This window comes from Barbus barbus, assembly GCF_936440315.1.
Source record: "Barbus barbus genome assembly, chromosome: 14".
Lineage (NCBI taxonomy): Eukaryota > Metazoa > Chordata > Actinopteri > Cypriniformes > Cyprinidae > Barbus > Barbus barbus.
Window position 1 is genome coordinate 27,493,407 of NC_136742.1, and position 27,837 is coordinate 27,521,243.

At 35.3% G+C, this 27,837-nt stretch overlaps 1 protein-coding gene across 1 annotated transcript in view; it reads right to left on the reverse strand.

Annotated features, from left to right (window-relative positions):
- Nucleotides 1-216: 216 nt before the first annotated feature.
- The window catches only part of LOC306880345 (kelch-like protein 29), a 265,920-nt gene continuing 238,299 nt past the window's right edge, over nt 217-27,837 (reverse strand). Inside the window, exons 10-14 of the mRNA XM_079433828.1 lie at nt 27,508-27,690; nt 27,009-27,189; nt 5,340-5,533; nt 1,240-1,384; nt 217-1,161 (exon numbers count right to left, since the gene is read on the reverse strand). Of these exons, the coding sequence (XP_079289954.1) occupies nt 978-1,161; nt 1,240-1,384; nt 5,340-5,533; nt 27,009-27,189; nt 27,508-27,690 (887 nt within the window). The 3' untranslated portion in view covers nt 217-977. The remainder of the gene's footprint in view (nt 1,162-1,239; nt 1,385-5,339; nt 5,534-27,008; nt 27,190-27,507; nt 27,691-27,837) is intronic.

The following is a 27,837-nucleotide window of genomic DNA, read 5'->3' on the forward strand; positions in this document are numbered from 1 at the left end:
GCTGTTAACGTTTCTCCAAATATATTTATATTTTAATGGCTTTGTTTATTTTTTAAGGCTTTAAAGTTATGGCATAACTTATAGAAAGTTATGGAAAATACAGAACTTTCTATAATGAATAGACATTCATTCAATGAGTAAAACATCTTGCCAATTAGCCAAAAATGGCGACTGATAAATGAACGAAATGTAAATAAACAGTCAATTTGTTTCTTTAGAATTCTGGATATGTATTTCAGCATTAATAAGGTAAATTGTTTCGGTAGGGTACAGCTTTACAGACATTGCCCATTATTTTTTTGTTTTTTTTCCTAAAAACATTTATACACAATTTTCATTGTTTTTTTAAAATATACATATCTTCCCTATAATACAAAGTTTCTCCATCCATCTTGCTCCATCTGTGTTCTGCCATGGCTGCAGGCTCGTGGATTGGAATAAAACACGAGGATAATACCCCCAAAGAAAAGGTGGAATGATTTACACAGAACAAAATGAAATGAAACTCCTCTGGGCATCACAGGTTCTGGTATTTTGTGCTTTGGAGTTCAAGAGGGCCTTCATTCAATCCCGGCTCTCTGCAGTGCTGACCCTCGCTGGAGGGCGACATGACTAGCATCGACGTCCTTTGGCTTCTTGCAGAAGTCCCTTCATGATGCAACTGATCTTTATATATGACACACAATCCCATGTCATCTCATGAAATGACTACCAATGGAAAACATGGTTTGACCGAAATCTTATCAAAGAAACATGATGTGGGAGAAGAACAACTCAAACAGTGGAAGGGGAGTCAAAAAAAATTGCATTTGGCTGACCTAGAATACCATTCCAATGGCACGACACCTGGGGGGGAGCTACGCTACGGATCCCTTGCTAAATCTTGACCGTGTTCCTCCCAGGTTGGCTGGTTGGAGCTTGATGGGCTGTTTTAGGCCAGTTCGTGACATTAGAGAAGTCCAGAGCCGAGCTCGTCGTCAGCCGCTCTGAATGTACTTCTTTATAACCACGCAGCCGTGTCTGAAAAGTGGACATGGCAGATTCTGCAGCAGCGTCCACGTGTTCGTGCAAGAGTCGAAGGTCTCCATGTTGCCCAGCGCTGGTCCCTCGCTGCTCACGATCCCTCCTGTTGCATAGATCTTGCCGTCTAGGATCGCTGCGCTGGGGGAGGAACAACAAGAGACCATTTGTAATCGTTTATTGCATCGTGTAGCGCAATCTACTGTTCATTAGACCAACCTGCAGAACTGCCTGGAGTGATTCATATTGGGGCCGGCTTTGATGTTGCCCTTGTCTGGGTCGTAGATAGTGGTGGCTCGGGCGTAAGCTCCTCCCAGGATGAAGATAAAACCATTGAGGCTCACAGCGGGAGCGTACTTGTTATCTTAATAAGCCCAAAAGGAGCACAGGAGGAAAGAGAACAACAGATAGAAGTTACTTCTCTGATGTATGTTGATGAATTTTTGCCTTGGAATAAAGGCGCTGTTTTGGCGTTATCTTACACATTGTGCTCAATACAAGATGTGTGGTGCTTTATGGAGCTATGAGTAAATCATACAGCTTCTGGGATGCCTACATCCTTATCAGCACAACTTGTAATGTTCTTTCGGGAAGATTCCAGTGGAACGTCGGATAATTAATGAGGTAGATTACCGAGTACGGTACGATTGTGTCAGTCCACAGTCTTTTGAAATCGGGTTTGAAGCATCATTTGTAATGCATTTATGATTTTCCCAGCCTGTTTCCTGCCACATTCCATTCCCACATCCCTGTATCCTTAACGCTTCACGTTATTAAGCAGAGAATGACAAATAACAGCAAACAGATATATGGCGCCTGTTTCGTCTAATGATTCCATACAGAGAAAATTACCTCTGTAATATCCAAAGACCCTTCACAACGTGACAGGTTTTATTCACTCTATCCTTCTTCACACGGGGTAAATGGCCAAGAAACAGAAATAATCACATCTTTTCATGAGCGGGCAAATGACTGACAGCCTGACGCACGGTCGTGAACACGGAAAAGGTCGTCGAGCCGAATGCAAGAGAGAGCCTATCAGCCTTTGCTTTTTCTGACAGAGAAATAGTCTCCCAAACGATTACAGCTGGGCCAATTTATTACACCTATGAATAATTCACGTGGCTGCGTTCAAGGTTTTGTTTTTTGTTTTTTTTCCCGCACCTTCGACTGACGCTTGAGAAGCCGTGCACAGAAGCGATCTGTAAAACAGCGGCTGGATTTAATGGTTGAAAAGGAAGTCTGAGATGGGCTCTCGCTCGGCGGCGTGACTGCCAGGTGCTTCTCATTAAAACCCCCCACCGCTCGACTTTGAGTGACAGTCCAGATAACGCCCTATTTTTATAGCACTCCAGTCACAGCAAGCATTGTCGAATTGATCGGCGGCATAACCCAGGGGGAGGCATCATCTTCTGTAACAAGAGCACAGTTCTGGTGCCCCCCTCACAAAAACGACTGCCGAGTCACTTCACATTCAGCCTCCCCGAGTGCTTTGTTTGCGTCACGAGCACAAAGCGGTTTGAGTTGCCTGCACCATAGGATCAGCTCCGTTAAGTCCTAATCTCACCCTACGCAATGCTCTGTTTATCTGTTTGTTGTCTCGTTTTCAAACCCAACGCTGATGCTATCAGCAGAGCTCATTGTTGGGTTTGGTCCACGTTCTCGCTACTCGAGGGGCTCGAATGTGATGCCAAATCTCGGTCTGCTTCTTTGATGCTGAATTCTCGCCACCGGCAAGACGTCTCAAGGTTTCGATCAAATGGGCACCTGTATCTGACACAATGGAGACATGAGAGATTCAGCTTTTTGAGAGCAAAACAAGACAACAACAACAGTTCGCGCCACCAATTTGCAGAGGTGTCTCGCTCAATTTTCGAGATAGGTGAAATGCGGCAGAGAAAAGCTATTAGAAGCGAAAGAAAAGGGAAAGGAGTTGTTTGAATAGTAGGATTCCCAGAGAGTTGGGGTGAGAACGCCGGCAACAACCTTCTGTCTGCAATCAACAAGTTGAAGCATTTTAAGCGAGACTACTTCAGTCAAACCCATCTCACACTCTGACGGACGTCTCAATGTACCGCCTGGTCAATTGACATGCTTTAAATGCGTTTTATAAATACTGGCTACCCTTAGTTTCGAGACTGAGGGATGTCTGTAGACGAGGCAGCTCGAGGCGGTCCGACACGGTCTGTCTGAGAGCTAACAGAATCCAGTGGTGAGCGCTCGTCGAGTGGCTGGGAGCCAGTTCAGTGATAACTCATCAGACTGTCCAGAGGCTCCCTGAATCACTTTTTAATGTGCCTGTACTCTAAAGATGCCCTGCAATCTTGTGTAATTTGTACAAGTAATTGTTTGCAATCAATTCCCCACCGTCCTCGTGGCTTCATGCACTTCCAGTGGCACTTTGCCTGCTCGACCTTCACTGACAGCTTGTCTTGTTGGCACTGGCTGAACTAGTGTTTGCTCAGTAGTGTTTACTACTGACTGCAGGTCTTCAAACAACACAATCACACAGGGACCTTGAAGAAATGAACCTGTTAAAAGCCTTGAGCGTAAGGCCATCGCCTCTGTGGACACGGCAGGGGAAATATGCATTGGTAGAATGACATTCATTCTGGGTAAAAAAAAAAAAGACCAAACTTCTAACTAACTGTGCCTGAAAAGTGGTAGTCTTACTCCCAAAAAATCATCCCATGTTCAAATACCATGCTAGTATTTAATGCAAGAGTAATATCCTATATTATAATTTATATAAATATTATCACTGGTAATGTAGAGACACACACAGTTAGGTAAGAAATGTAAAAAAATGCATTAGTATTCGAAGTCAAATAATAAATTAGTTTTTACAGCATTCATTATCGATAAATATATAATAGAAATATTTAAATATAACAATGTTCAATATGTATTATTAATTGTAGTATTTAAATGTTATATAAATATAAATAAACTACATTAAATTATTGATATAATTTCTATAAATTGGAATGTTAAAAAGGTATTTGAAATAACGTGAACCGTTACGGTTTAACATTAGATATCATGAACAATGTTTAGTTTTTTTTAAAGAGCATTTATTATTTATAAATTATATATATAAAAAAAAAAAATATATATATATATATAACTAACAATGAAATGTTATATAAAATACGTAATATAATGTTTAATATTATTTAAATGTTCTAATATTTAAATAATGTGACCCTGGACCACAAAACCAGTCATAAGGGTACATTTTTAGAAATTGAGGTTTATACATCATTGGAAAGATTATTTATTCAGCTTTCAGTTGATGCATATGTTAGGATAGGACGATATTTGGCCGAGATACAACTATCTGGAATCTGAGGGTGCAAAAAAATCTAAATCCTGAGAAAATCGCCTTTAAAGCTGTCCAAATGAAGTTCATAGCAATGCATATTATAATCAAAAATTAAGTTTTGATATATTTACAGTAGGAAATTTACAAAATATCTTCATGGAACATGATCTTTACTTAATGTCCTAATGATTTTTGGAAAAAGAAAAATCAATAATTTTGACCCATACAATGAATATTTGTCTATTAAGTCCCCAGGGACTTAAGACTGGTTTTGTGCTCCAGGGTCATATATAAATAAAAATCCAATTGCAACTTGATTATTATTGTTTCACTTTTGCTACTGCATTATCTAAATATTCAAATATAGAACCTTATTGTACTCTTACTGACGCATCTTCAGTGCAAGTGGAAAGTCTAATCTGGTTTAATTTTAGTTAATCATTTTACTGCTTTTCAAGACCGTGGTGAAATCTGCACTTACAACTTCACCTATAAATACCTGCTAGAAGGCTGATTAAACATGACTGTTCTGCACAAGTGTCTGAACAATCATTACAACAAGTAAAGATGATCGCATGAAAGACTCATGATTACACAAATGAAGAGATTATTCTTCATGTTTATCTAGTTCTATGTACTGAATGCAACTTAATTTAATTACCAAGTTAATTTAGTTTATGAAATGGCTTTTATGATGCCATAGCACTGCAATCACTGAGCTAATTGAAGCCTGAAAACCTCCTACTGCAAGTAAAGATGGTGAGTCCCAATCTGCCGTATCGGTCCTGCTGTTCTTCTGCTACGATTGAGCCCCTGAGCAAAGCAAACAACCCCATAAAAGCATTTCACCATGGCAGACCACAAATACTCAACCACCTCCTGGCGCCATATTGACAAATACATGTTTTTAAATCGTCTTTGGGCGGAAATTTAGATGCACAAATTAACAATTTTCATTTTCCATTAAATGTTGGTGTTCAAACGAAGTTCCTACCGATCATGGGGGACTCTATAAAGCTCCAGGTGTTGGTCTGAGGGACGTAAGACTGTAAAACACCAGCTGAGCGTCCGGCCTCGTTCACACCGCCAAACACGTAGATCTTTCCTCCGCACACGGTGGCAGCCGCCGAATGAACAGGCTTGGGCAGCGGAGACACCGTCTCCCACTGATTCGTGATGGTGTCGTACCTGAAGAGAACACAAGAGAGACTTTTGTTAGCATAGCATTTTTTTTTATTGCTACGTGTACTGCGTTAGGCTAACTGAGACTTGTCATAGCGCTTGCATATTGCTCTTTGCTTGATTTTGATTGCTTCCATTGTCCTAATTTTGGATCAAAGCGTCTGCTAAATTACTAAATGTAATTATTAAAATGATGAATATTAATTATTAAATATTTGGAATAAATAGATGGTGTTTCATATATATTTCTTTGTTAACAGAATAAAAATTCTGAAGAAATAAAATGAATAATAAAATAAAGAAATCTTTATTTCTTAGAATTTGAAACTAAAGAAATAAAATTCTCAGTTTAATATATTTAAATAGAAATATTTGAACCAAAGTTAATTTATTAAAAAGGATGAAATATATCAACTACACAGGTGGAAATCTATCACACATACACATTTTTCATTTATACAAAATTTCCAAACAAGGCTGTCAAGTCAACAGTTGAAACTGCATTTCTATTTATAAAAACTAGTTAGTTAAGAATCTAAATTCTGCTTTAATTCAAAAGTAATTCTGCGTTCAGTTTGCTACCTCAATTCCAATGTAATTCAAGTTGAAACAAGTACAAATCCTTGTGAAGCACAATGATGAAGAGTCTCCCAGCCCTTCTTCTGCTGTGTGACGCGTGTTCACATACGACATACGGCAGATCCTGCTGCCTCTCTTCACAGTATACCATGATCAGAGGCCGTCCAGCTGGAGCGCTCATCCTGCGCCGTTCTTCTCAGGATCAGTGAATGACGACAGAGAGAACTCCACCAGCGGCTGTCTGTGTTCATCTGTCGGCCAAACGTCACCCAAAAGGTCACGCGAAACGGCTGAGTCAGCTTGAGGGAACCTCAGAGAGCGCCTCAAGTTTAAGGAAATGCTTTGGCTCCTACGGCTATTGATTATGTATTAATCAATCAAACACGTGAGGACACGGAACACAATTATGAAGAGAACGTAACTGATTACTAACCGCAGAAACTTTCTGTATGATAAATGCATGAACAGCATTCAATTCACTGCAGGCAACATTAGCAGAGGTATAAAGATGATGAGAAAAGGAATATAGCAGGCAGGAGGAGAAGCCTCGGGCTACAAATACATTAGCAACAGCTAGCACAAATCAAGTGAGACGCCGCATCCATCAAATAATGCTAAAAAGTAATGACAAGTGACTCGACTAGCTGAGTTTACCTCTTTGATAAGTTGTACTTTTTAAGCGCACGCTTGAATAAGATCGCCGTCTCTGCTGTTTTGACAAACTACTTTTTCACGGTTTATTTCATCAGTCTTATGTATTGTGTAATTTACTGTTGCAGCTGCTCAATATTTGTCTGTACCATTGTTTCCTACTTTCCTGCAATGGGATATTAAAAATAATAAACCTGACCAACTTTGACTCCATGAATTTAGCCACTATTGTTATGGTATGAATCCATGTTTTCCCATGTTAGAACTATAAGGAATTTTTGACAGATTATTATATATAATAGTTTTAGCATGAAAAGTAGCTAGTTTAAAATACATCAAATTTCATTTTAAGCTCTTAAACGGGGATTTTGACCTGTTCAACCCTGCAATACTTGCTGAAGAAAAGTAATTATTTCTTTAAAGAACAAAAAAATCTTACTGATCCCATATGTTTGAACATTAGTGTACATTGCTGAAGTTATAGTCCAAGTGATTGCAAGTTTAAAAAAACTGACCTTTCTAGAAGTGACTGAGAAGGGAATGAAATGAGAGTGAGATGGCGTGAATAAGGTACAAAGCACATAATAATGGATGTGTCCTCTATGACGATCTCATCAGCGCTCCTGTAATTATAATAGCTACTGTACTGTGACCCACATTCACACGAGAGCCAGAGGGAGGGGAGGAGTCTCTGATTGGCTGCTTTGATAACCTGTGTCTGCAGGGAGCCAATGAGAACATGTGATGAGGGCTGTTAATACACATGAATAGAAAATCTCTGATAAAGCCAGAGAATGGCACTTCTGAGCTTCTGTCTGACCTTATCGCTCCTCCCGTTCTTGACGAAGCGTCCCTCTCAGGTATATCCTTGCGACACCATTGCAGTCAAGGGTCAAGTTCGTTGCGCTTGCCAACCACGCTCGGCTGGAATCGATACGTCTAGGACATCTGCGGCCTCTCATTATTTGAGGGATTTCTACAGCATTAAGCCTTGCTAGATTTAACAGCATAAAACTCTCCAGGGCTGGATGTTTTCTACGCACACCTGCAACTTACAAATGAAACTGTTTGTTTGTTAATGCACCAAGATAATAAGAGTTCATTAGTCTGTTCACTGTGATTGTTATTACAAACTAAACATCCTCAATGTGGCCGAGTCATTGTGAGCAACCACACAGAACACCCTAAGATCTGTGTTACTTTAGTATTATTTATATACTATTATGAGATTTACAATTTAGTATTAGCTTTTATTTTTATATTTTTATTTTAGTTATTCTGTTTTGTCATTTTTAGATTTTATTTAGTTTCAATCATTTGATTTATACTACACTTTTTGTCGTTTTTTTTTGCTTCAGTTTTAATTTTAGTATTTTTATGTGCTTTTGTCATTTTTATTCATCTTTTTTTCCCTTTAGTGTTATTTCAGTTTTAGTTTTAGTAAATGCAACACTAAATTAAACTCATATTTCAGTAATTTTTTGTATATGCTTTTTTAAATAATTTTAACAAAATGTTTTTTAAATATGTATTTATTTTAATTTCAGTTTTAGTTTCAGTAATTTTACTACCAACTTAAACTCATTTTAATTTTTCAAATTTTATTTTAAAATGTTCAATATTAGTTTGTTATCTGCCATTTCTATTAACCTTTTAACATTATTTATATATGTTTTAATATTTATATATATATATATATGTGTGTGTTTTAGTGTTATTATTGTACTAATTCAAACTCATTTTATTTCAGTTAACATTTCTAATTTTCATTAGTTTTTTTTTCATTGAAAGCTTTCATTTAAATTTTAGTTTTAGTAATTTTATGTGCTTATGTCAATATTGTGTTGTCGTTTTTTTAGTTTTAGTAATTTTAGCACTTAATAACACTTAACTTAATTTCAGTTAGTTGCCAAGGCAACATTTCTGTTTTGTTCAAATTTTTCATTTTCCATTGAACGTTGATATTTTATTTTAGCTTTATTTCGACGGGCAACAACACATTTGATTAGTTTTAGATTTAGTTCTCAATAATAACACTGCTTGAGATCTGGAATCTGCATAGCACAGTTCACATAACTTTGAGGAAAAGCAAACATCTAGCTATGAATGCATTTAATTCATAATTATTGCCATCTTTCATTTTACTGCTGTTGCTGTTTTCTAAAAGAAATGAGCCCCGAGAGACCATTCTAATCATTTTACAGCAGTTAAGAGGGTTTTCAGCTTCACGTCATGCCTAATTACACTCTGTTCACTAAACTCACGGTAACACAGTCTCTTGTGGCTTCTAGCTTTAATTCACATCTATGGATGTAGAGTTTAACACATTTCATAGTTTCAAAACTATTTCATTTACAGCAAGAATGTTTCTTTTTATTTTGGACAATAAAACAAAATTCATCTCAACTTGTCAAGGATAACACAAAGTCCAAGACCGCTTTTCATCGCCGTCTTTGTTATTAGAAAATAATACTTGGCATCTAGCGTCTACATAAAAAAAATATAGAGAACACAAAAGGAGTTAATCTAACAAATGCATTTTTAACTTTCTAATCAGAAATTAGCTGGAGTCAAAACAGCGGTGGATTCTGATCAAATAAAGTAGATATTAATATCAATACAATTTCATTTATATAATAGTAATTATGTTTTTTATTATTATTACTTAAGTATACGTGATTATACTGAATTATATAATATATACAAAATTATTATATACAATTATAATATTGCAATTGTACTTTTAGCTTAATCTTTTAACTTCTATATAGCTTTAATTGATTTTTATTTCAGTTTTAGTAAATACAGCACTAACCTAAACTCATTTTATTTCAGTTATTTACCAAGGCAACATTTATCATTTTATGCAAATAAAAGTGTTTTTGTTCTCAGTTTTAATTTAAATTTTAGTTTAAGTAATTGTATGTGTGCTGATATATTAATCTTTATTTTTATTCCAATTTTTAGTTTTAGTAATTTTAAAATTAACTAAATTTTCAGAATTTTTTGTCAAGATAACACATCTAACACTTGTTTTTTTCTTTATTCCTTGATTTTCATTTAAATTTTAGTTTTAGTCATTTTTGTTATGTGCATCTGCCATTGTTTTATTTCTATTTAGCTTTAATTAGTTTATTTCTGTTTTAGCTATTTTTCGTACTAAGTTAAACTCATTTTATTTCAGGTAGTTGTCAAGCTAACTCCAAACAGCAGTGAATAGATACAGTATAAATAACTTGTTTCTCTGTTCTTATGTGGATTTTGATCAAAGAATAAATTAAATGTGAAATATGAATATATTGTCATCTATATAATATAATGTTTCTATTTCTGTTATTAATTTTAGGCCTACAATTACTTTGCTTTAAACAATTTCAGCTTACCAAAATGTTTCAAATCAAGTTTCTTACTTTAAATGAACAATAAACCCCTATTCTGTACAATAAAACTCCTAGCTGCAGGCAAACTACGCTTAGCTCTATTCTGAGACGTAAATGCATTACAACAGATGAAAAGAAGCATTCTGATGGCAGAAAAAGGCCTTCTCTCACCCTTCACAATAAATAAACAGCATTTGATGGACTTCGTTTGCAGTCTGAATCTTGTTTCACGCACGCTAAAGCGGTTTGTAATTGAGGTTACGGCCCCTCACAGAGACATCACTGAAAGCTTCAGCTTCCTTACACTACAATTCAACTTCTGTATTATTTATTGCAAAGTAATCAGCACAGAAAATGCGTTAAGCAGTGAATGGCTGTAGTGTGGATGCATTGGGCTGCAGTGACGTCACAATCTCAGCGTGAATATCACTCACAGCACTGTCTGAACACGTTTGGCTTTAGTTTCTGTTGAGAACGGCTGGGGAAAGACTGGGTTGCATCTGCGCTCTGTGTTCGTCCAGCTACAAACACTGCACCTGTCACCGGGATCAGAGGTTAATTGTGCGGGTTGACAGCCTGCGACAATAAATACAACTCGCCAATTCTCTTCAGAAAAGAGGCGACCTTTGCTTTCTGAGGTCTTTATAAAAGGTCATCCGGTTGGACAGTCTATAAATAAAGATTCTTTTACAGGCCAGTTTGCCAGTCTTGAGGAACTGTTGCGACACAAGCTATTAAAGATCTAGAGATGAATGCAGTCCCTTGCTAGATGTGCAGTTGTTTATTGTAGGTTATCAGCAGGGCCGGATTTATGCATAGGCATTCTAGGCACGTGCCTATGATCGATCGTCCAGGGGGGGCCCAAACACAATGAAGAGAGATATATATAACTTAACTATCTACAAACTATCTACAGTACAACAGTAAAGAACAAAAACCCCAGAAGACAAATATAACAAACCACTATTTCCATGTTTTCCACCTTTATATGTATGGAAATTGTGCTTTCTTTTTCTCGTTCATAATTCAGACGCACACACGCGGAGACGCGGACTAGAAACTTGTTGTCAGCACTGCCCTGCAAATTGATCAATAAAATAGTTTTGCAGCTAAAAAGCCACATGACATTTCTTTGCGAGATTCTTGAAGCAGTTCAACTTAAAGATTCTCTATTAGTAGACGCTGCTGCTGAACGCAAGACGCAGGTATTTACAGGCACTTAATCTCTCTCTCTCTCTAATAACTGCATTGGCCTGCACATCAATAGCACAAGTCTGTTTTTAGCTCTAAAATGACGTTCTGGAAGTTGCAACGGAAGGGATGTGGAAGGTAAGAAATTTCTTCAACACACACAAGATTTCAGGACGAAAACATGACAGAAATAAATAATCTGAACAATGTCTTGAGGTGGTTGTGACTCCAGGCCGTTAAAAATAGGCATATTAGAGAAATAATATAATCCCAAAGTGGTAATATGGCCACGACGCCGGAGCCTATTAATGGAACGGTTCTCCGTTCTCAAAGAAAGAATTACATTCGATCTTTATTGGCTGAACATTATTGCGATAGAAAACACTGTAACGGTTTCCACTGATTACGAAATATTTTTGTTTCCTGGGGTGGCTATATATATATTAATAGGGAAGGGGGGCCCAAAAAATAGTTTTGCCTATGTCACGATAAGAGGCAAATCCGGCCCTGGTTATCAGTGTCACTTTAGGATGTTTCATCAGACTTAAATATGGTTAAAAAAAACTGTAAACATATCAAAATAATAATAAGACATATAAAATATATTTTTTTACAAGTAAATAATATTTAGGGTTTTCTACCTCAAAATTAATTGCGAAATTTACTGAAAATTGTTTCTACACCAATTTCTTTCAGTGTAATACCAGAACTTTTATATAAAAATGCACAGCAGAATTATATATGAAGAGTTTATTTGCAAAAACAGATAACTTTTTATTATGTTATCATGTTTTTATTGTGTTAGTTAACCTAGTCAAAATAACCCAAATGCAGTTTGATTGAGATTAATTGTAATGCACAATGAAAAAACATGATTTCTGAGAATTATTAAAAACGGATTTTTGCAAATTAACTCTTTATATTCATATATATACTGTATATAGTATAATTATTCTGAGAGAATATTTAAAAGAGTATTTAACAAATATAAGTTGACAAAAAATACCAACATAAATGTGCCTTTGAAAGATGCAAGGGGTGTTCTTTAAAATATAATAAATAAAAATATTAATATATACATTTTCTCACCAGGACATAAACAAACGGTAATGAAATTCAGCACAAATACTAAAAATAATATACTACATTGACAAAAAAATCTAAAACATTTAAAAATAATATTTAGAAAATATACTTTTTTATAACAATACTAAATAGTAATAGATAGACAGACAGACAGACTTCTGGAAATGCCTACAAATGCCCACCCCTAAGAGAAACTGAAAAAAAAAAAAAAGGTAAATGGAAAACATAAGACTAAAACCAAAGTGCAAAGAGCAAATTAATTTTAAAATGCAAAGGATGTCAAGCCAAGCACAGAGCGTCTCTGAACATCTTAATTACGGTGTGTGTTATCTGCTGCGCTGCTAACAGCTTCATCACTGTCTCCAAATTAATTCTTTACAGCTTCTACACTTTGGTCAAGAATATTGACAGAAATCATTGTCATATCAATAAATTAACAGGCTCCAAAGGTGATATGTAACTTCCATTGGTTCATTATTTAATTTATTTATACACTTTTTAATTATTCATCAAATTTCAGGTTTAAATGTCAAAATTACAAAAGCAAAATAAAAACTACAGACAAAAGTAGCCTCTGTGCATACTTCTTATTCTTACAGTGTCACGCTTACAGAAACTAAAGAAAACAGAAACATGATCATGGGCCAGAAAAATAACAGAACAACTCCTGTAATGCAACTTAGGGCATTTCATGCTTTGGCCGTTCAAATGATAGAGATAATGAAGGACAGAATGAACACTGAAATAAACACTGGAGCTATATCCCGTGCTTATTTCTCAATGAAAGGTGAAGATGCTCATACCAAAACACTGACCCAAAATTTCACTATTTACCAGCAAACTATTACATCATGGAGTCCCAAACATATTTACACCAATGAATATCTATTACGTCAAATCATTTCAATTTACTCAAAACACAAACTGATTTTTTCTCTATTTATTAGAAAGAAACGACACCTTTTCACTCACAAATATTAACTATTTTTAAATCAACATATTAATGGACATAGCAATGTTAACTCATCACTCATTAACTCATAAAATAAAAGATTTATTTCATAAATCAACATATTCCTCCAGTCTAGACATAAGAATGTTTCTTTGAAAGACAAATATATGATGCATGTTATTTGAAATGTTTCATCTTAATGCAAAAAAAAAAAACAATGCTCTCAAGAACCGAACATAGCTGATAGATTGAGTCAAACTAATTTATTTAACTTCAGCACGCCCATACTATGTGCTTAAAACAAATAACATTTTACAGATTAATATTCTATGTACTATCTTGTAGTTCCTGGTGAGTAACTGTGATTTTTCCTTGATTTTGCTGACGAGTGTTACATTTGGACTTGCCTTAATTAGGAGCTTCAAACAAAACTCATTATCTTTCCAAGCCTTGGTGTACAAACATTAAATCCACTACTTCCTCCTTCTATCGTAACGCCTTTTAAACACTATATTGCATCCTGGTGGATAAAAATCTGCTTTTTAGTTGTGTTTGCAGTACGCATAAGATGTTCATTTCATCTGCTCTTAAAGGGCCGGCACGATCAGCCCACACAGATATGTCTAATAATCTCTCTGATCTCACCAATTTGTGATGTGGCTCTTCCAGGCTTCCAGTGGCGTTTGCACACACAGTATCGCTGCAGAGGGCACCTTGAGCCTCTATCAGGAGAACTCCGCACAGCACTCCGACTTAATTGGATTGGTGCATCACACACAAATTGTGACATTACAACTTGACGGCAGAGTAGGTCATGCGCCAATTACCAAAGCTCACTGCACGAGCGGTCGCGGCCACAGAAGCTCGCCTAAGACTTCATTACCATCCCTTTTTATTATGTACTGAATGAAGCGGTGCTTACCATACACCCGACTGCTGCTGACGGAGTCAGCACGAGATCCTCGGACGCAGACGATGGCAAAAGAACAGCCTGTGACTGTGTTTGGTGTCTTTAATGAGACACAGCCGTCTTTCAATGCGGTCTGTGGTCTGCTTTAAAGAGAGACTCTGTGGCACATTACCTTACTTTTATCTGTGACATAATTTCTCTCTTGGCAACATTACTGTCATCCATCTACTCATCACAGGTTGGAATGGTAATCACATCATGGTCAAAAGTTCAAAATTAGAACACTGTTTACACTAGTGCGTTTTCATTTTACAATGACAACTATCCTTGTCTACAGAGGCGTTTTCACTGCGTTTCAGAAATGATCTCCATCCACACTACACAACCGAAAGCGCATGTCACATGGCCATTCATGCAGGTACAACCATAGATATGTACAAGTAGAATCCATATTATTTAGAAAGCGGATGCATCTATGTGCTTGGAGCGGTCGAATGGGGAGTCTACCTATACATATCTATGGGTACATGGGTGAGCATGATGCTATTGTTTACACGGTCGTCAAGCATGTGCAGAGCGAATGTAGGCAGCCACAACACTGTTTTCAAAAAAGTCTCCGTTTTGGGCCGTTTACACTGAAACGCAACCCCAGAGTTTTCAAACTAAAATGGGGTATGCAGCGTTTTCAAATGTCTCAGTTTTCGAGGTTCGAAACGCCGGAGTAGTGTAAACGACACTAAAAGTTATGTGTTTTAAAATGCAAACCCACTAGTGCAAATGTAGCCTAAGAGGTTTCTTTTGTTTTTGTTGAATTGGCCATTGCAATACCCATCAAACAAACTATTGCCGGAACTACCTGCGATGGAAGGAATCTGCCGGAAACATTGAAAATGATGGACGGGCCCCTTCAAAGTCCGGACCTCAACCCCATCGAGCAAATTTGGGGCGAGTTGGAAAATAAAGTGTACAGATCTATTGTGCATTCAAAGGAAAGCCTTTGGCTTGAGTTGAAGAAGGCATGGGATAACATTAGTGTTGAAGCTCTCAGGAAATATCACTGTAAAAATGGAACGGGCTATCTACTTAAAAAAATGATGGTAACAATATTACACATAACGTTTTTGAGTAGTTTTTAAGGCTTGATTTTTTTAATGGAATCTACCTGAATAAATCGCAAAAATAAATATTAAAGTTAAAAGCCTTGATATTTGTTGTGCTCGGAGCAACCATCTGCATGTTTCATGACAATTATTAAAAGAAATCATGTTTTGGAGGCAAAAAAGGTCAACATTTTCAGATCTGTTAGGTGTTCTAATTATTTTGGCCACCACTGTGTGTTTATACATATATAGATACAGTGCATGTGTGTGTTAAAACTGTATATTAATGATTTTTTACATATAGAAAAACTATTTCTAGTATTTTAATATAATAAATATATTTTATGCATTTATATACACAAGTAAAAATATTTTAGATTTTATATAAAATATTAAATATTCAGTGTCACATAATCCTTCAGAAATCCATATAATAAAATAATAATTTTTTTTATATAATATTAAAACAGTATATTTTAATATGTTTTTTATATACAATTATTAAATATTATAGTAATATTTCAGATATAATATATTTTATGCATTTATATACACAAGTAAAAATATTTTAGATTTTATATAAAATATTAAATATTCAGTGTCACATAATCCTTCAGAAATCCATATAATAAAATAATAAAAATTGTAATATATATAATATTAAAATTAATATGTTTTTTATGTATACAATTATGAAATATTATAGTAATATTTCAGATATAATATATTTTATGCATTTATATGCACAATTACAATTATTTTATATTTTATAATATATTGCTACATCTGAATATAAATGGTAATTTTAAAATGTAAAAAAATCAAAAGAACAGCAATTATTTCAATAGAAATCACATTTGATAACATTTGTCTTTACTGTGATTTTTTAAATTAATTTATTGTATCCTTGCTGTATAAGTATTTGTTTCCTTTAAAAATAAATAAAAAATTATTTCTTTCAAAAATAAATAAAAACACCCAAACTTCTCATATTTAAAGCAAAATCTGTCCCACAAGACTAATCATGTCATGCTTGTCCACATAAAATCCCACAAAATGAAGTTAAATTAAACATGCCATTTAAGTTAAATTGAGCTCTTGAATAGGTCAGCCAGTATAATTGCTCCCTCAAATCACTGTGTAATACTGAGAATAATTTGATGTTAACAAAGTCCTTTTAAAATGACCGTTTGAATTATTTTGGAATTTCATGTAAATGAGCCAACACTCCACTATAAACCTGATCTCCACATCAATCCATCACATAAACTATTCATTTATTTATAAAAACAGCGCAAATAATATTTCATGACATCACAACCCGCATATCTCCCGGAGAAAATAGTGGATATTTTTCCTAATTTCTCCGTTCATCATTCTGTTGTCTCAGTCCCTTGTTTCTCGAGCACAAGCCGTATCTTCCGTCAGCAAACCCCTGGCTTTCCACAGCTGGAGGGGGCAGAGGGAAAGCAGGAAGGAACAAGAGAAATGAGTTGCCCGCCGGTGCAACTTGGAAATCTCCCAAACCATCAGCTAGTCATTTATCTGGCTGATGGTACACAGTCTCGCTCAGACATCCATTACTTCCACCAACCTAATACCCTCCTTGGGTGCAGCCGAAATATATCGCTGTCACCGCACACATGACTGCAGAAGTGACGGCTGATCTGGGGTCAGTGAATACTCAGGGCCTCTGTGAACACGCGTGAGGTCGTACTTTGACAAAATACGGGAGCAGGGTATACTTTTTGAAACATTTGATCTGTTTTGTGTCTTTTTTTCATGAAGTAAACTTCGCAGTTTTACTGAGGTGAAAGCTAAAAAGTTCCCACTAACCTCGGGCAGGGCCAAATATTCAAATTTGCTCTGCTGTCAAACTCAAGAGTTTGGTCTGTCTGTGTCCAGTGTGAACTGTGCACTGATGAAAGTTTAATGTGAGCGACTCGCCAGGTTTGTTCAGACGGAAACAGGCAGTTCTGCTTAGATCAAATAGAGTTGCTGGATTTGGCCGAGTTTGTGAGGTTGATGGAATCGTGTCTTATTAAAAGAGTTTCACAAGCACCACAAACAACAAATTCCTCCTGTACAAATGGATTATGTAAATATGTAAATATAATTATGGATTACTCTCAGTACAATAAACAACAAATGGTAGGTCAGACTGAACAAATACTCCCCTTGCGATCTAGAATCTCACTTAAGATGGTCGAATACTCTCCCAGTTGTAATTCAATGCCTCGAGAAACTTACAAGTTCCTCTTTTGAGATGCAACAAAAACATATTCCATGAGAGGCCCAGATTCCTCTCATTAGATACCCACCAGGACTAAATATGCCCCTTTCTGAGATGATGGAAGAAGATGAAGCTTTTTCTGGCCACGAGCTCAGCGAACTGAATCGGAGGGAGCGAGCCACCCCACCGAGCGCTTCGCTCCAGGAGGTTGGCGATCGAACGCTGCCTGCGGTCACGCGTATGGAGCCGGGGCTGAGGAGCTGGGAGAACGGGAGCAGAGAGGTTTGTAATTAGAGAAGGGGTTTAGGGAGGTTTTGGCTCCTCTTCATACTCATTTTCCACACCAGCAGAAGGAACGAGAGGCAGGGGACGGGGCAGAGTGAGCTGGAGGAAGGGGAGCGGGCGCAGCGGGTGATGGCGCTCTGAAGATTCTTAATCCCACCGTGTGCTGGATTATCACAGCAGGGTCTGAGGGAACGCAGCCCATGCTACAGGCCAAGCACCCGCGGGCCTGCCGCAGAACATGCCCCTCACACACACACACACAGATCATAACTCTGATAATAAATGAGCGGCTACTATAAGAAAACTGGTGGAAAAGAGTTCATACATTAGGTTTAATCTGAAGTACTAAAATAACTATTTAAATTTTACTAAAACTATAATAATAAAAAAATTAAATCAAATCATGATTCATATATATATATATATATATATATATATATATATATATATATATATATATATATTCTTTATATTTTTTTTCTTTAGTTTTAGTTATTTTAGAAATTCAACTGATATATATTACAGTGTACAGTATATATATATATATATATATATATATATATATATATATATACCCATATATATATGTATATATGATTTTTATTTGTCAACTACCTATATATATATATATATATATATATATATATATATATATATATATATATATATATATACATACATATATGTGTATGTATATATATATATATATATATATATATATATATATATATATATATATATATATATATATATATATATTACTTGAAATAATAAAATTAAAAATGGTTAAGTTAATAAACAATAAAGCCATTTAGCAACAAATAAAAATAATAAAAATTACAAAAATATAAATAAAAAAAAATCTTTATAAATATGTGTGTGGCTTTTAGTAAGTTAAAGTTTTTAGTTTCTTTAGCTTTACCTTAGTTATTAATGTTTAGTTTTATTTTACTTATATATGATTAAAAAAATAAATAAATAAAAATAGGCAAAAATTCACTGAAAAACTAACTGAAAAATGCAATACTTCGCACATTCATTTACTTTAAATTGAAATACTAAAAGGGTTCAAAATGTGTCCAAAGTCCAGTGTGCATCCATTTGTGTGGAATAAAAGTGTTTCTAAGCTCAGTAGGGTGCACTGAAGGGCCTGACAGCTTCTTCAGGTTACAGGACAATAGGAACAGGATTACTGTCAAAGTGTCTCTGTGGAGGGACGCTGAGCATTGGCCGGGACAGACTGGAAGTGAATGGAAACCTCGGGGGGGATCTCTCATCTCGGAGCATAAAGCTTTTCTGAGGCCAGCCGGCATGAGATGCCTGGCCATCCATTCATTTGTCACACCTGAGATGGTGTCTAATGGAGTACAGCCTTACTGTATATTAGTCATGGGACTACCAGTGAAGCATCTCCCTCAACAAAACAACAAACTACATTTTACTATGTGCACTACTGTATATACACTTTGCAAAAACATCTGTTCTTATTTGCAGTTAAACTGCCTCAAATCCTTGAAACAAATGAAATGTGCATTAGAAACAAGGCAGCATACAATATGAAGACTTTAGAGTATCATTAAATCTGCCAGTGCAGGGAGACACAATACACTTACATTCAAGATACAAGCTGTTCAAACAAATATGAATATGTTTGGATTTTCAGTATTGCTTTTCAAGTACATTTATCTTGTTTTAAGGACTTAAGATTTAAATTTTTTTTATATTTTGTAAAGAAAGTAAATAAAAAACCAATTCATTATAGGAACAAGCTCTAAATCCCATTTATTTAATCTTTTCAGGATGCATGATTATACATGCATATTTTAAACATTTTATTATATACACTGTAAAAAATGTACTGGTAATTTTCTGCCAATACATAAATGTATTAATTTCCAAGCAATTATTTTTATCCAAACATGAATTTATATATATATTTAAAAAATCATATTAATCTATTAAATTATGCCCTACTTTTAAGAAATATAATTTTTTTAATATATATATATATATAATTAATCATATTTATTCATTTATCTAATATCAGCATACTTCAAACAATTAAGTGGTTATTATATTATATAAACTTATTATATATATATATATATATATATATATATATATATATATATATATATATATATATACTTATTATATATATTATATAAACTTATTTTATATATATATATATATATATATATATATATATATATATATATATATATATATATACATAAATATCGATTTATTTATGAATTTAAATATATATTTATTTTTATATAAATATGTACATTTATAACAATATATATATTGTTGTTTTGTCGGCCTTACTGTATCCTGCGGTATGACAAGTTAGACTCCATTTAAAACTACTACACAGTTTTGCTAATCATTTTATAATCATTATGAATGCCGTTTAATGACCTCATATTAATTTAGAAACTACACGAAATAATTGCGCTCTAAAAATTCATTTATCACACTTCAGGACCATTTAAATGAGCTGGTGAAGGCTAAAAGGGTAAAGAAAAATGGAGAGCAGTTAAAGTAACTAAAGTATTCACATCAATTTAAACCTGAAATACTTACATTTTTTTAAGTATGTGTTATTTTAATATGAATGGTTCTTTATCTATACCAGATTTCATCTAATTTCCATGAATTAAAACGATAGAAAGCACAAACTAAAGAAACACGAGGGCATATTAAACAACACAAACCATGTAATAATGCAAAGCCTCATCTGCACAAACAGCCCAGGAAATCAAAAAAAACATCTTACACTATATTGAAAACACATGAACTGCAAGTAACCGAGATTGTTACAGTAAAGACACATTGCACGCGCACATACACAGCAGAGTTTGATTTTAGTAGTGTTGGAAACAGCAGCACAGAGCATGTGAGGTCATGCTTTATGCACCGATGTCCGCTCTAATGCTCCGTGCTGTTGCTCTCATTATCTGAATGAACTCAGCAATTACATAAAATATTCCAGAGCTATTTGGCTGTATTATCTATATGAGCTCATTAAACTCAAAATGGAGTTTAGGGGTGGGGGGGGGAGAGCATTGCTTTTATTTGTTTTGGAATAGCAATCAACTGCACTTAACAGTTTGCCTGTGCACAAACAAAAAGCAGAAATTAAATCTAAACACTGTTTCATAGCATGTTAACATAGCCAGTAGCGTGACCCTGGGACAGAAGCCGCCCGATGCGCTCAAGCTGGGTGGCAGAACAGTCACCATGAGAGAGGCCTTACTAAAGACGTGCTTCTGAGCGTGAATGATTTCATGGTTCAGCGCATGGACAGATGGAGGGCCACAAACAAAGCAGGTTAGAGATCGAAGTAGGGCAAGAAAGATGGAACTAGACTTTGTAAGCTATATTTTTCATCAAAGATGGACTTAAAGCATGGTATATGGACAAATTTGTCTCAGTAATGCAATGTTCAGCAGTGTGTCCACACTGGAGATTTTTCATGCAGGCCACAGAAAGAAAAGGAAAATGGTAACACTTTACAAAAAGGTGTCATTTGTTAACATTAATGTATTAACTAACATGAACAAACAATGATCAATACAATTATTACACTATTTATTCATCTTTGTTAACGTTAGTTAATAAAAATAGAGTTGTTCATTGTTAGTTCACTGTGCATTAACTAATGTTAACAAACACAACTTGAGATTTTAATAATGCATTAGAAAATGCTGAAATTAACATGAACTAAGATTAATAAATGCTGTAGAAGTATTGTTCATGCTTAGTTCATGTTAACTAATGTTGTTAATTAATGTTAACTAATGAACCTTATTGTAAAGTGTTACCAGGAAAATGATTTAAAATTAAATAATGAATTATTATATTGAATTAATTATATTTATAAACTTTAGTACAATTATAAATTAATAAATAATTTTAATAAAGCATGAATTAATTAATTAAATTTTTTAAATTTTACATTTAATTTATATTTAATATACACACAAAATGCACATAAAATTCTATTGAATTTATATATTAATGTTTACAATTATTTATAATTTTTAACTGATTTAACATTAATACATAACTTTAACATTAATATGATATTAAATTATAAATTACAACTTCAATTATATATATAACATTAATACATTAAAATGTTTAACTTTAATAAGTAATAATATATTTTTAATTATATTTTATTATAAAATCATATTATCTATTTAAATATAAAATTAATATATACACTTAACAATAATGAAATTAATGTAAACATTTCAAATTTAATTATATATTTATATATGAAGTCATATTTTTTATTAAATAAATTATGAATTCTAATTATAAACATTGAAGCAATTATTAGTTTTAATATCAAATAAAATATTAATTTATATATGTACCATAAATATATCAATTCAAACTTCAGTTTTACATTTATAGAACGTAATGCATTAAATCTGCATTATAAATTATTAATTCTAATCAAACATTAATATAAATATCAATTTAAATATATAATCAAAACATGAATATATACATTTCAAATTAATCTAAATTTGAACTTTTTACTGTTAGTTGCCATCAATGACAGCATCGGTAATTTGATAATTAATGCGACATTCAGCATGTCCAAATGTTCACTCATATGCATGTAATTACTGTACTTACATACTCTGAAGTGATATTGCTGATGGACATTCCTCATGCACAGTTCAAGTACTAATCGATAATGAAATCGGTTGCTGGTCATTATTATTAAAGCCGATTATCAATTTTATCGATTAGTTATTGCAGCCCTGTCCAACATCAAACCATCATACAGTACACACACTTCTGAGTATTTTATGCTAAACAGCCTTCATCGCATTAATCAAGCAGCACAGCATCTCTCTAAAACATCAACCCATCCACATCTCAGTGTTAGTTTGGCGCCGACATGCCATAAATTACTTCATGACGGGGGAAATAAAACAAGCTGGCGTGTAAAGAGTGTTCCTTTGTCTCTGGTGATCAAATCCTAGCATTCGCTCACGTATAGTACAGACCCTACAACATAACCTACCTGCAAAGCCCTGGATACAAACTCAAATCAAATATTCAAGGTATTGAGGTTGTTAAAACTCAAACAGCATGCTATATGCTTGCAAAAGTAAGTGTTTATCCCTGTGGCGTTACTGAGCGCTGAGGTACGGCATGCAGTCGCTCAGCTAAACTCACAATAATGAGAATATAATGATGAGGAGTTGAGTTACAATATCGATTTCACATGCAACACATACAGACCGAAGCGCTCCGCTGGGTGAAGGATGCTTATCAGCTGAACGCAGCGTAAATACATACATACATTATGGACAGTTTTATCTAGGCTGATAGCCTGAGAATGATCAGTAGGACTAAAAACAATCACCTCAGTTTTATCTTCATTTAATGTTAAAAAATTGTGAGCAAGCCAGATTTTGACATCTTCTAAGCACCTTATTAAAGTACAAAGTGCTGAAGGATAATTTTTCTTAAAAGGTAAATAGATCTGGGTGTCATCAGCGCAGAAATGAAAAGACACCCCATGCTTTCTTAGAATGGAACCCAAAGGAAGCATGAGCAGGGAAAAAAGGAAGGGTGCCAATATCGAGCCTTGAGGGAGGCCACAGGTGAGATGAGCAATGGAGGAAGAGAAGTTACCTACTTTGACAAAAAAATTTCTGTCAGATAAAAATGACTGAAACACTTAAGAACCGTACCTTTTAGGCCCACGCCTAACTCTAATCTGGATATCATAATAGAGTGGTCCACAGTATCAAACGCTGCTAATAGATCTAAAAGAACCAGGACCACAGAATCACCAGAGTCGGTTGCTAAAAGAATATCATTTAGCACTCTGAGAAGGGCCGTTTCCGAACTGTGAGCAGATTTAAAACCAGATTGAAAAATTTCAGCAATACAGTTATGATTTAGAAAGAGCTGCAGTTGGTCAAACACAATTTTCTCTAAAACCTTTTAAATAAATGGTAAAACAGAAATGGGACAGAAGTTATTCAGAAGGATCCAGTGAAGGCTTCTTGAGAAGGGGAGTGACAGTAGCCACTTTAAGAGTAGCAGGTACAGAACCAGTTAAAAGGCACTTATTGAGAAAAGACACCAAACCTGGCCCAACAGTATCAGCAATTACTTTATAAAATTTAGGATGTATAATGTCAAAAGGACAAAGCGATGGCTTAATATTAGCAATGATGTCTTTGAGTGATTGTAAGGAAATGGGTTCAAAAACGTCCCAAGAAATAGGAAGCAGAGGGGGGGGGGGGGGGGGAGGCGGAGGAGGGGGGACATTTAATTTATCAATGAAATGTCTCAAGAAGCCTTCACATAGAGCATTGGAGGCAACGGACACTGTGTTATCAGGAGGATTAATAACATAATTAATAACAGAAAACAGGGCTTTAGGAGTAGAATGATTTTTTTTAAATTAAATCAGAAAAATAAGCAGCCTTAGCAGATTTAGCAGCAGACTGATAAGCTGATAAACTGTCTTTAAACAACTGAAATTAAATATGTAATTTATCCTTTTTCCATTTGCGCTCTGCCTTTCTACAAGCTTGTCGTAAGAGTCGGGTATCAGAATTTTGCCACGAAACAGATTTAGATTTGTGCTTATAAGGCTTGAGCGGAGCAGTGACATCTAAAACATCCAGCCAGGCAGAATTTAGAAGACGTAGATGTTAGTCAGCATCCAGGTCAGGTAGCGGTAGATCCAAAGATAGATGAGAACAAGACTCCATAACACTGATTAAAATTAGACCCAAACTTAGAAGAATAGGACCGAGACAGCGTTACAGATTTCTTAGTAAAATGAGAAAGATTAGGAAGAGACAGAAAATAAAATCGGCTTATGGTCAGAAAGCAGAAAATCAGATATCTCAATATCAGTAACGGCAAACCCATGAGAGAGTACAAGATCCAAAATATGGCCCTGAACATGAGAGGAGTCCTTTATCCACTAAACCAAACTAGATTGAGAAAATCCAATCAAATCCAGACAATGTGTAGTGAAGAAATCGTTTAGCAGAAAGGTCTTATTCACCAGAGATCGAGCGTTGATTAGAGCCATTTTTGGCGGGGGAATCACCTCCGGAGAAAGCGATGCTCTGCTCAGCGAGCGCAGGTTACCGGGAGTCACTCCGTTGCGCCGGCGACAGAGACCGATCCGAGGAAGGCCATCCAAGGAGACAGGGGACGGAGACAGGGGGAGAATAGGTCGAAGCTGCCTACAAGGCAAATCCAGCGGCCGCCATGTAACAGGACCACGGCACGACGACTCATGGGAAAGGCCAGGCCAGAAGCCAGCCCGAAGGTGTGCCTTCAGTTTCACGATAAGCCCTCCCCGACACCCACGTTTCCTCCTCCGCTTTCTCGGCGAAGTGCTGAGAGGCCCTCGGCGGATACACACCGGAATATCCATTAAGAGGTTCCCGTGCGTTTGATTAAAAACGCATTCCATGTCCTGCTTAAAACTGTCCATAAATGAGGTACGAATATCCAGTAGTGATTGTCGATCATAAGTAAAAAGTGTGCCGCATTTTTAAAACCAGACAGACGTCCACAAATACATAAAAAGGAGCAGCAGACGGCATGCCAAAGACAAAGCCATCTTGTGTCAGGGGGAAAGTCCTGCGTCATACTATGATGGACATTAAAGAGAAATATCAAATTATAGGCTGGTTTTGACAGACTCGTGCGCTGATAGGGACTCCTGAGCTCCTTTCAGACCAGTAATGAGCTGCGGCGGGCTCCTTTAATACCGGCCATAATGTTTTTTTGATTGCCCCGTTTAATCTCGCCCTCTCGTCCCGCCCGCAATTGGAGCAGTCTCACAGTTTCACAGTCTCGCTCCAAGATGTTAAACACATTCACGCGAGATATGAGCAGAGGAAGAGAGCGCTGTGCACATATATTTCCCATAATGCAGTTCTTCACATAGCCAGTTGTTTGTCTTGGTTTTGCTGCGCTCAAGTCATGTCAGAAAGATCGCATTCAGGAGTTCAGTGCATGAGCATGACACTATGAGCTCATGATTACAAGAGGGAGACTTTGCATTTTCTTCAGGCTGGACTTTCCGAGCGTTAATTAAGGAATTATTGTGGAAGCAAATTGATATTGATCATAAGCTGTAATTATGAATGTTGACAAACAATTGATTTCTTACACATTTTGTGTAATGATAATCAGAAATATCAAGAAAGCTTGAAAGAAAATTACTTTTTCTTAAACTGAGAATTATATACATACATATATATATATACAAATACACACACATACATATACATATATATATATATATATATATACATATATATACATATATATATATACACACATATATATATATATATATATATATATATATATATATATATATACACACATATATATATATATATATATATATATATATATATACACATATATATATATATATATATATATATATATATATATATATACACATATATATATATATATATATATATATATATATATATATATTAGTGCTGTCAAACGATTAATTGCGATTAATCACATCCAAAATAAAAGTTTTTGTTTACATAATATGTGTGTGTACAGTGTGTATTTATTATGTATGTATATATAAATACACACACATGCATGCATATATTTTAAGAAAAATTATGTTATAATATAATAATATGTTACGTTTACATATTAAATATATTTATATATGATATAAATTATATAAACATATACATGTCAATACATGTAAATATTTTCAAAATATTTGCTGTATGTTAATCGTTTGACAGCACTAATATACACACACACACACACACACATATATATATATATATATATTCACCAATCACTACACTACCAAAACACTACAGAATCACTAATACTTTAACTAAAATAAAAATGAAAACTCAAAATTTAATTCAAAATATTAACAAAAAACTATAACATGAATGATTTTAAAATAACACTGCTGGTTTCTAAGAATAGCCAAATCTCCTCCAGCTCTGAGTGTAAATGAGCAATATGAATCATCTGAAAAACCATCGCAACGCATCTGTGCATTCATTTTCCCCCGAGCTAGTTAACTACAGGACAAATTACCTTTCCACATGGTCCAAATTTCCAGCCACCCCGAGTCCTCCGATAGTGTAGAGTTTCCCATCGTACACCAAGCTGTTGTGCCTGCAGCGAGAGACGGTCATCCGGGACACCAGGTTCCAGTTGTCCAGAAGTGACATGTAGCACCACACATCTGCCACTGTCACCCCTGACTCTGTACCACCTGGAAACAAGACCACGCACCATCACGTCTTGACATTGCACAAAGTCAATGTTGAAAATGCTTTGAAAAAATCTGGGAATAAATTTACAACTGTTTATAATTTACAACTTGTAATATGACCTCAGAAAGTACCAAAATAAGCTGGACGGATTTGTTGCATTTATCTGGCATAGAGACCAATAGATGTTTTGATATTACGGGTCGGTGGATGCAGATTAATGTAACCGCATTGGTGATCCTTCATCAGATCATTGCAAAAACAGTCTGGGAAATGACCGCGGAGTTGATATACGACCTTCCCTCCAAAATCTGACATACCTGACAGGTAAATATTGTCCCCGGCGGAGATGACGCTGAAGAATTCACGGTCGTAGAACGGAAGGCTGGCTAGAGGATACCATTTTCTGTTCTGCGGGTTGAAGCAGGTGACGGCCGTCAGAGAGCGCTGGTTCATACCGATCGCCTGCCTTCCTCCCACCAACACGATGACCTCTGCTACACCTGCGGGTTAGACGGAGGATACAAATATATGAGTACTTGATGGCCCCTGCGGTGGCCGTGTCGATGTGTTGAAATAGAGAGCCTGACAAAGGCTGGGAATGCAGTTATTCTTCATGGCGGATTGATGGACTGCAGGGACCCCCAAAG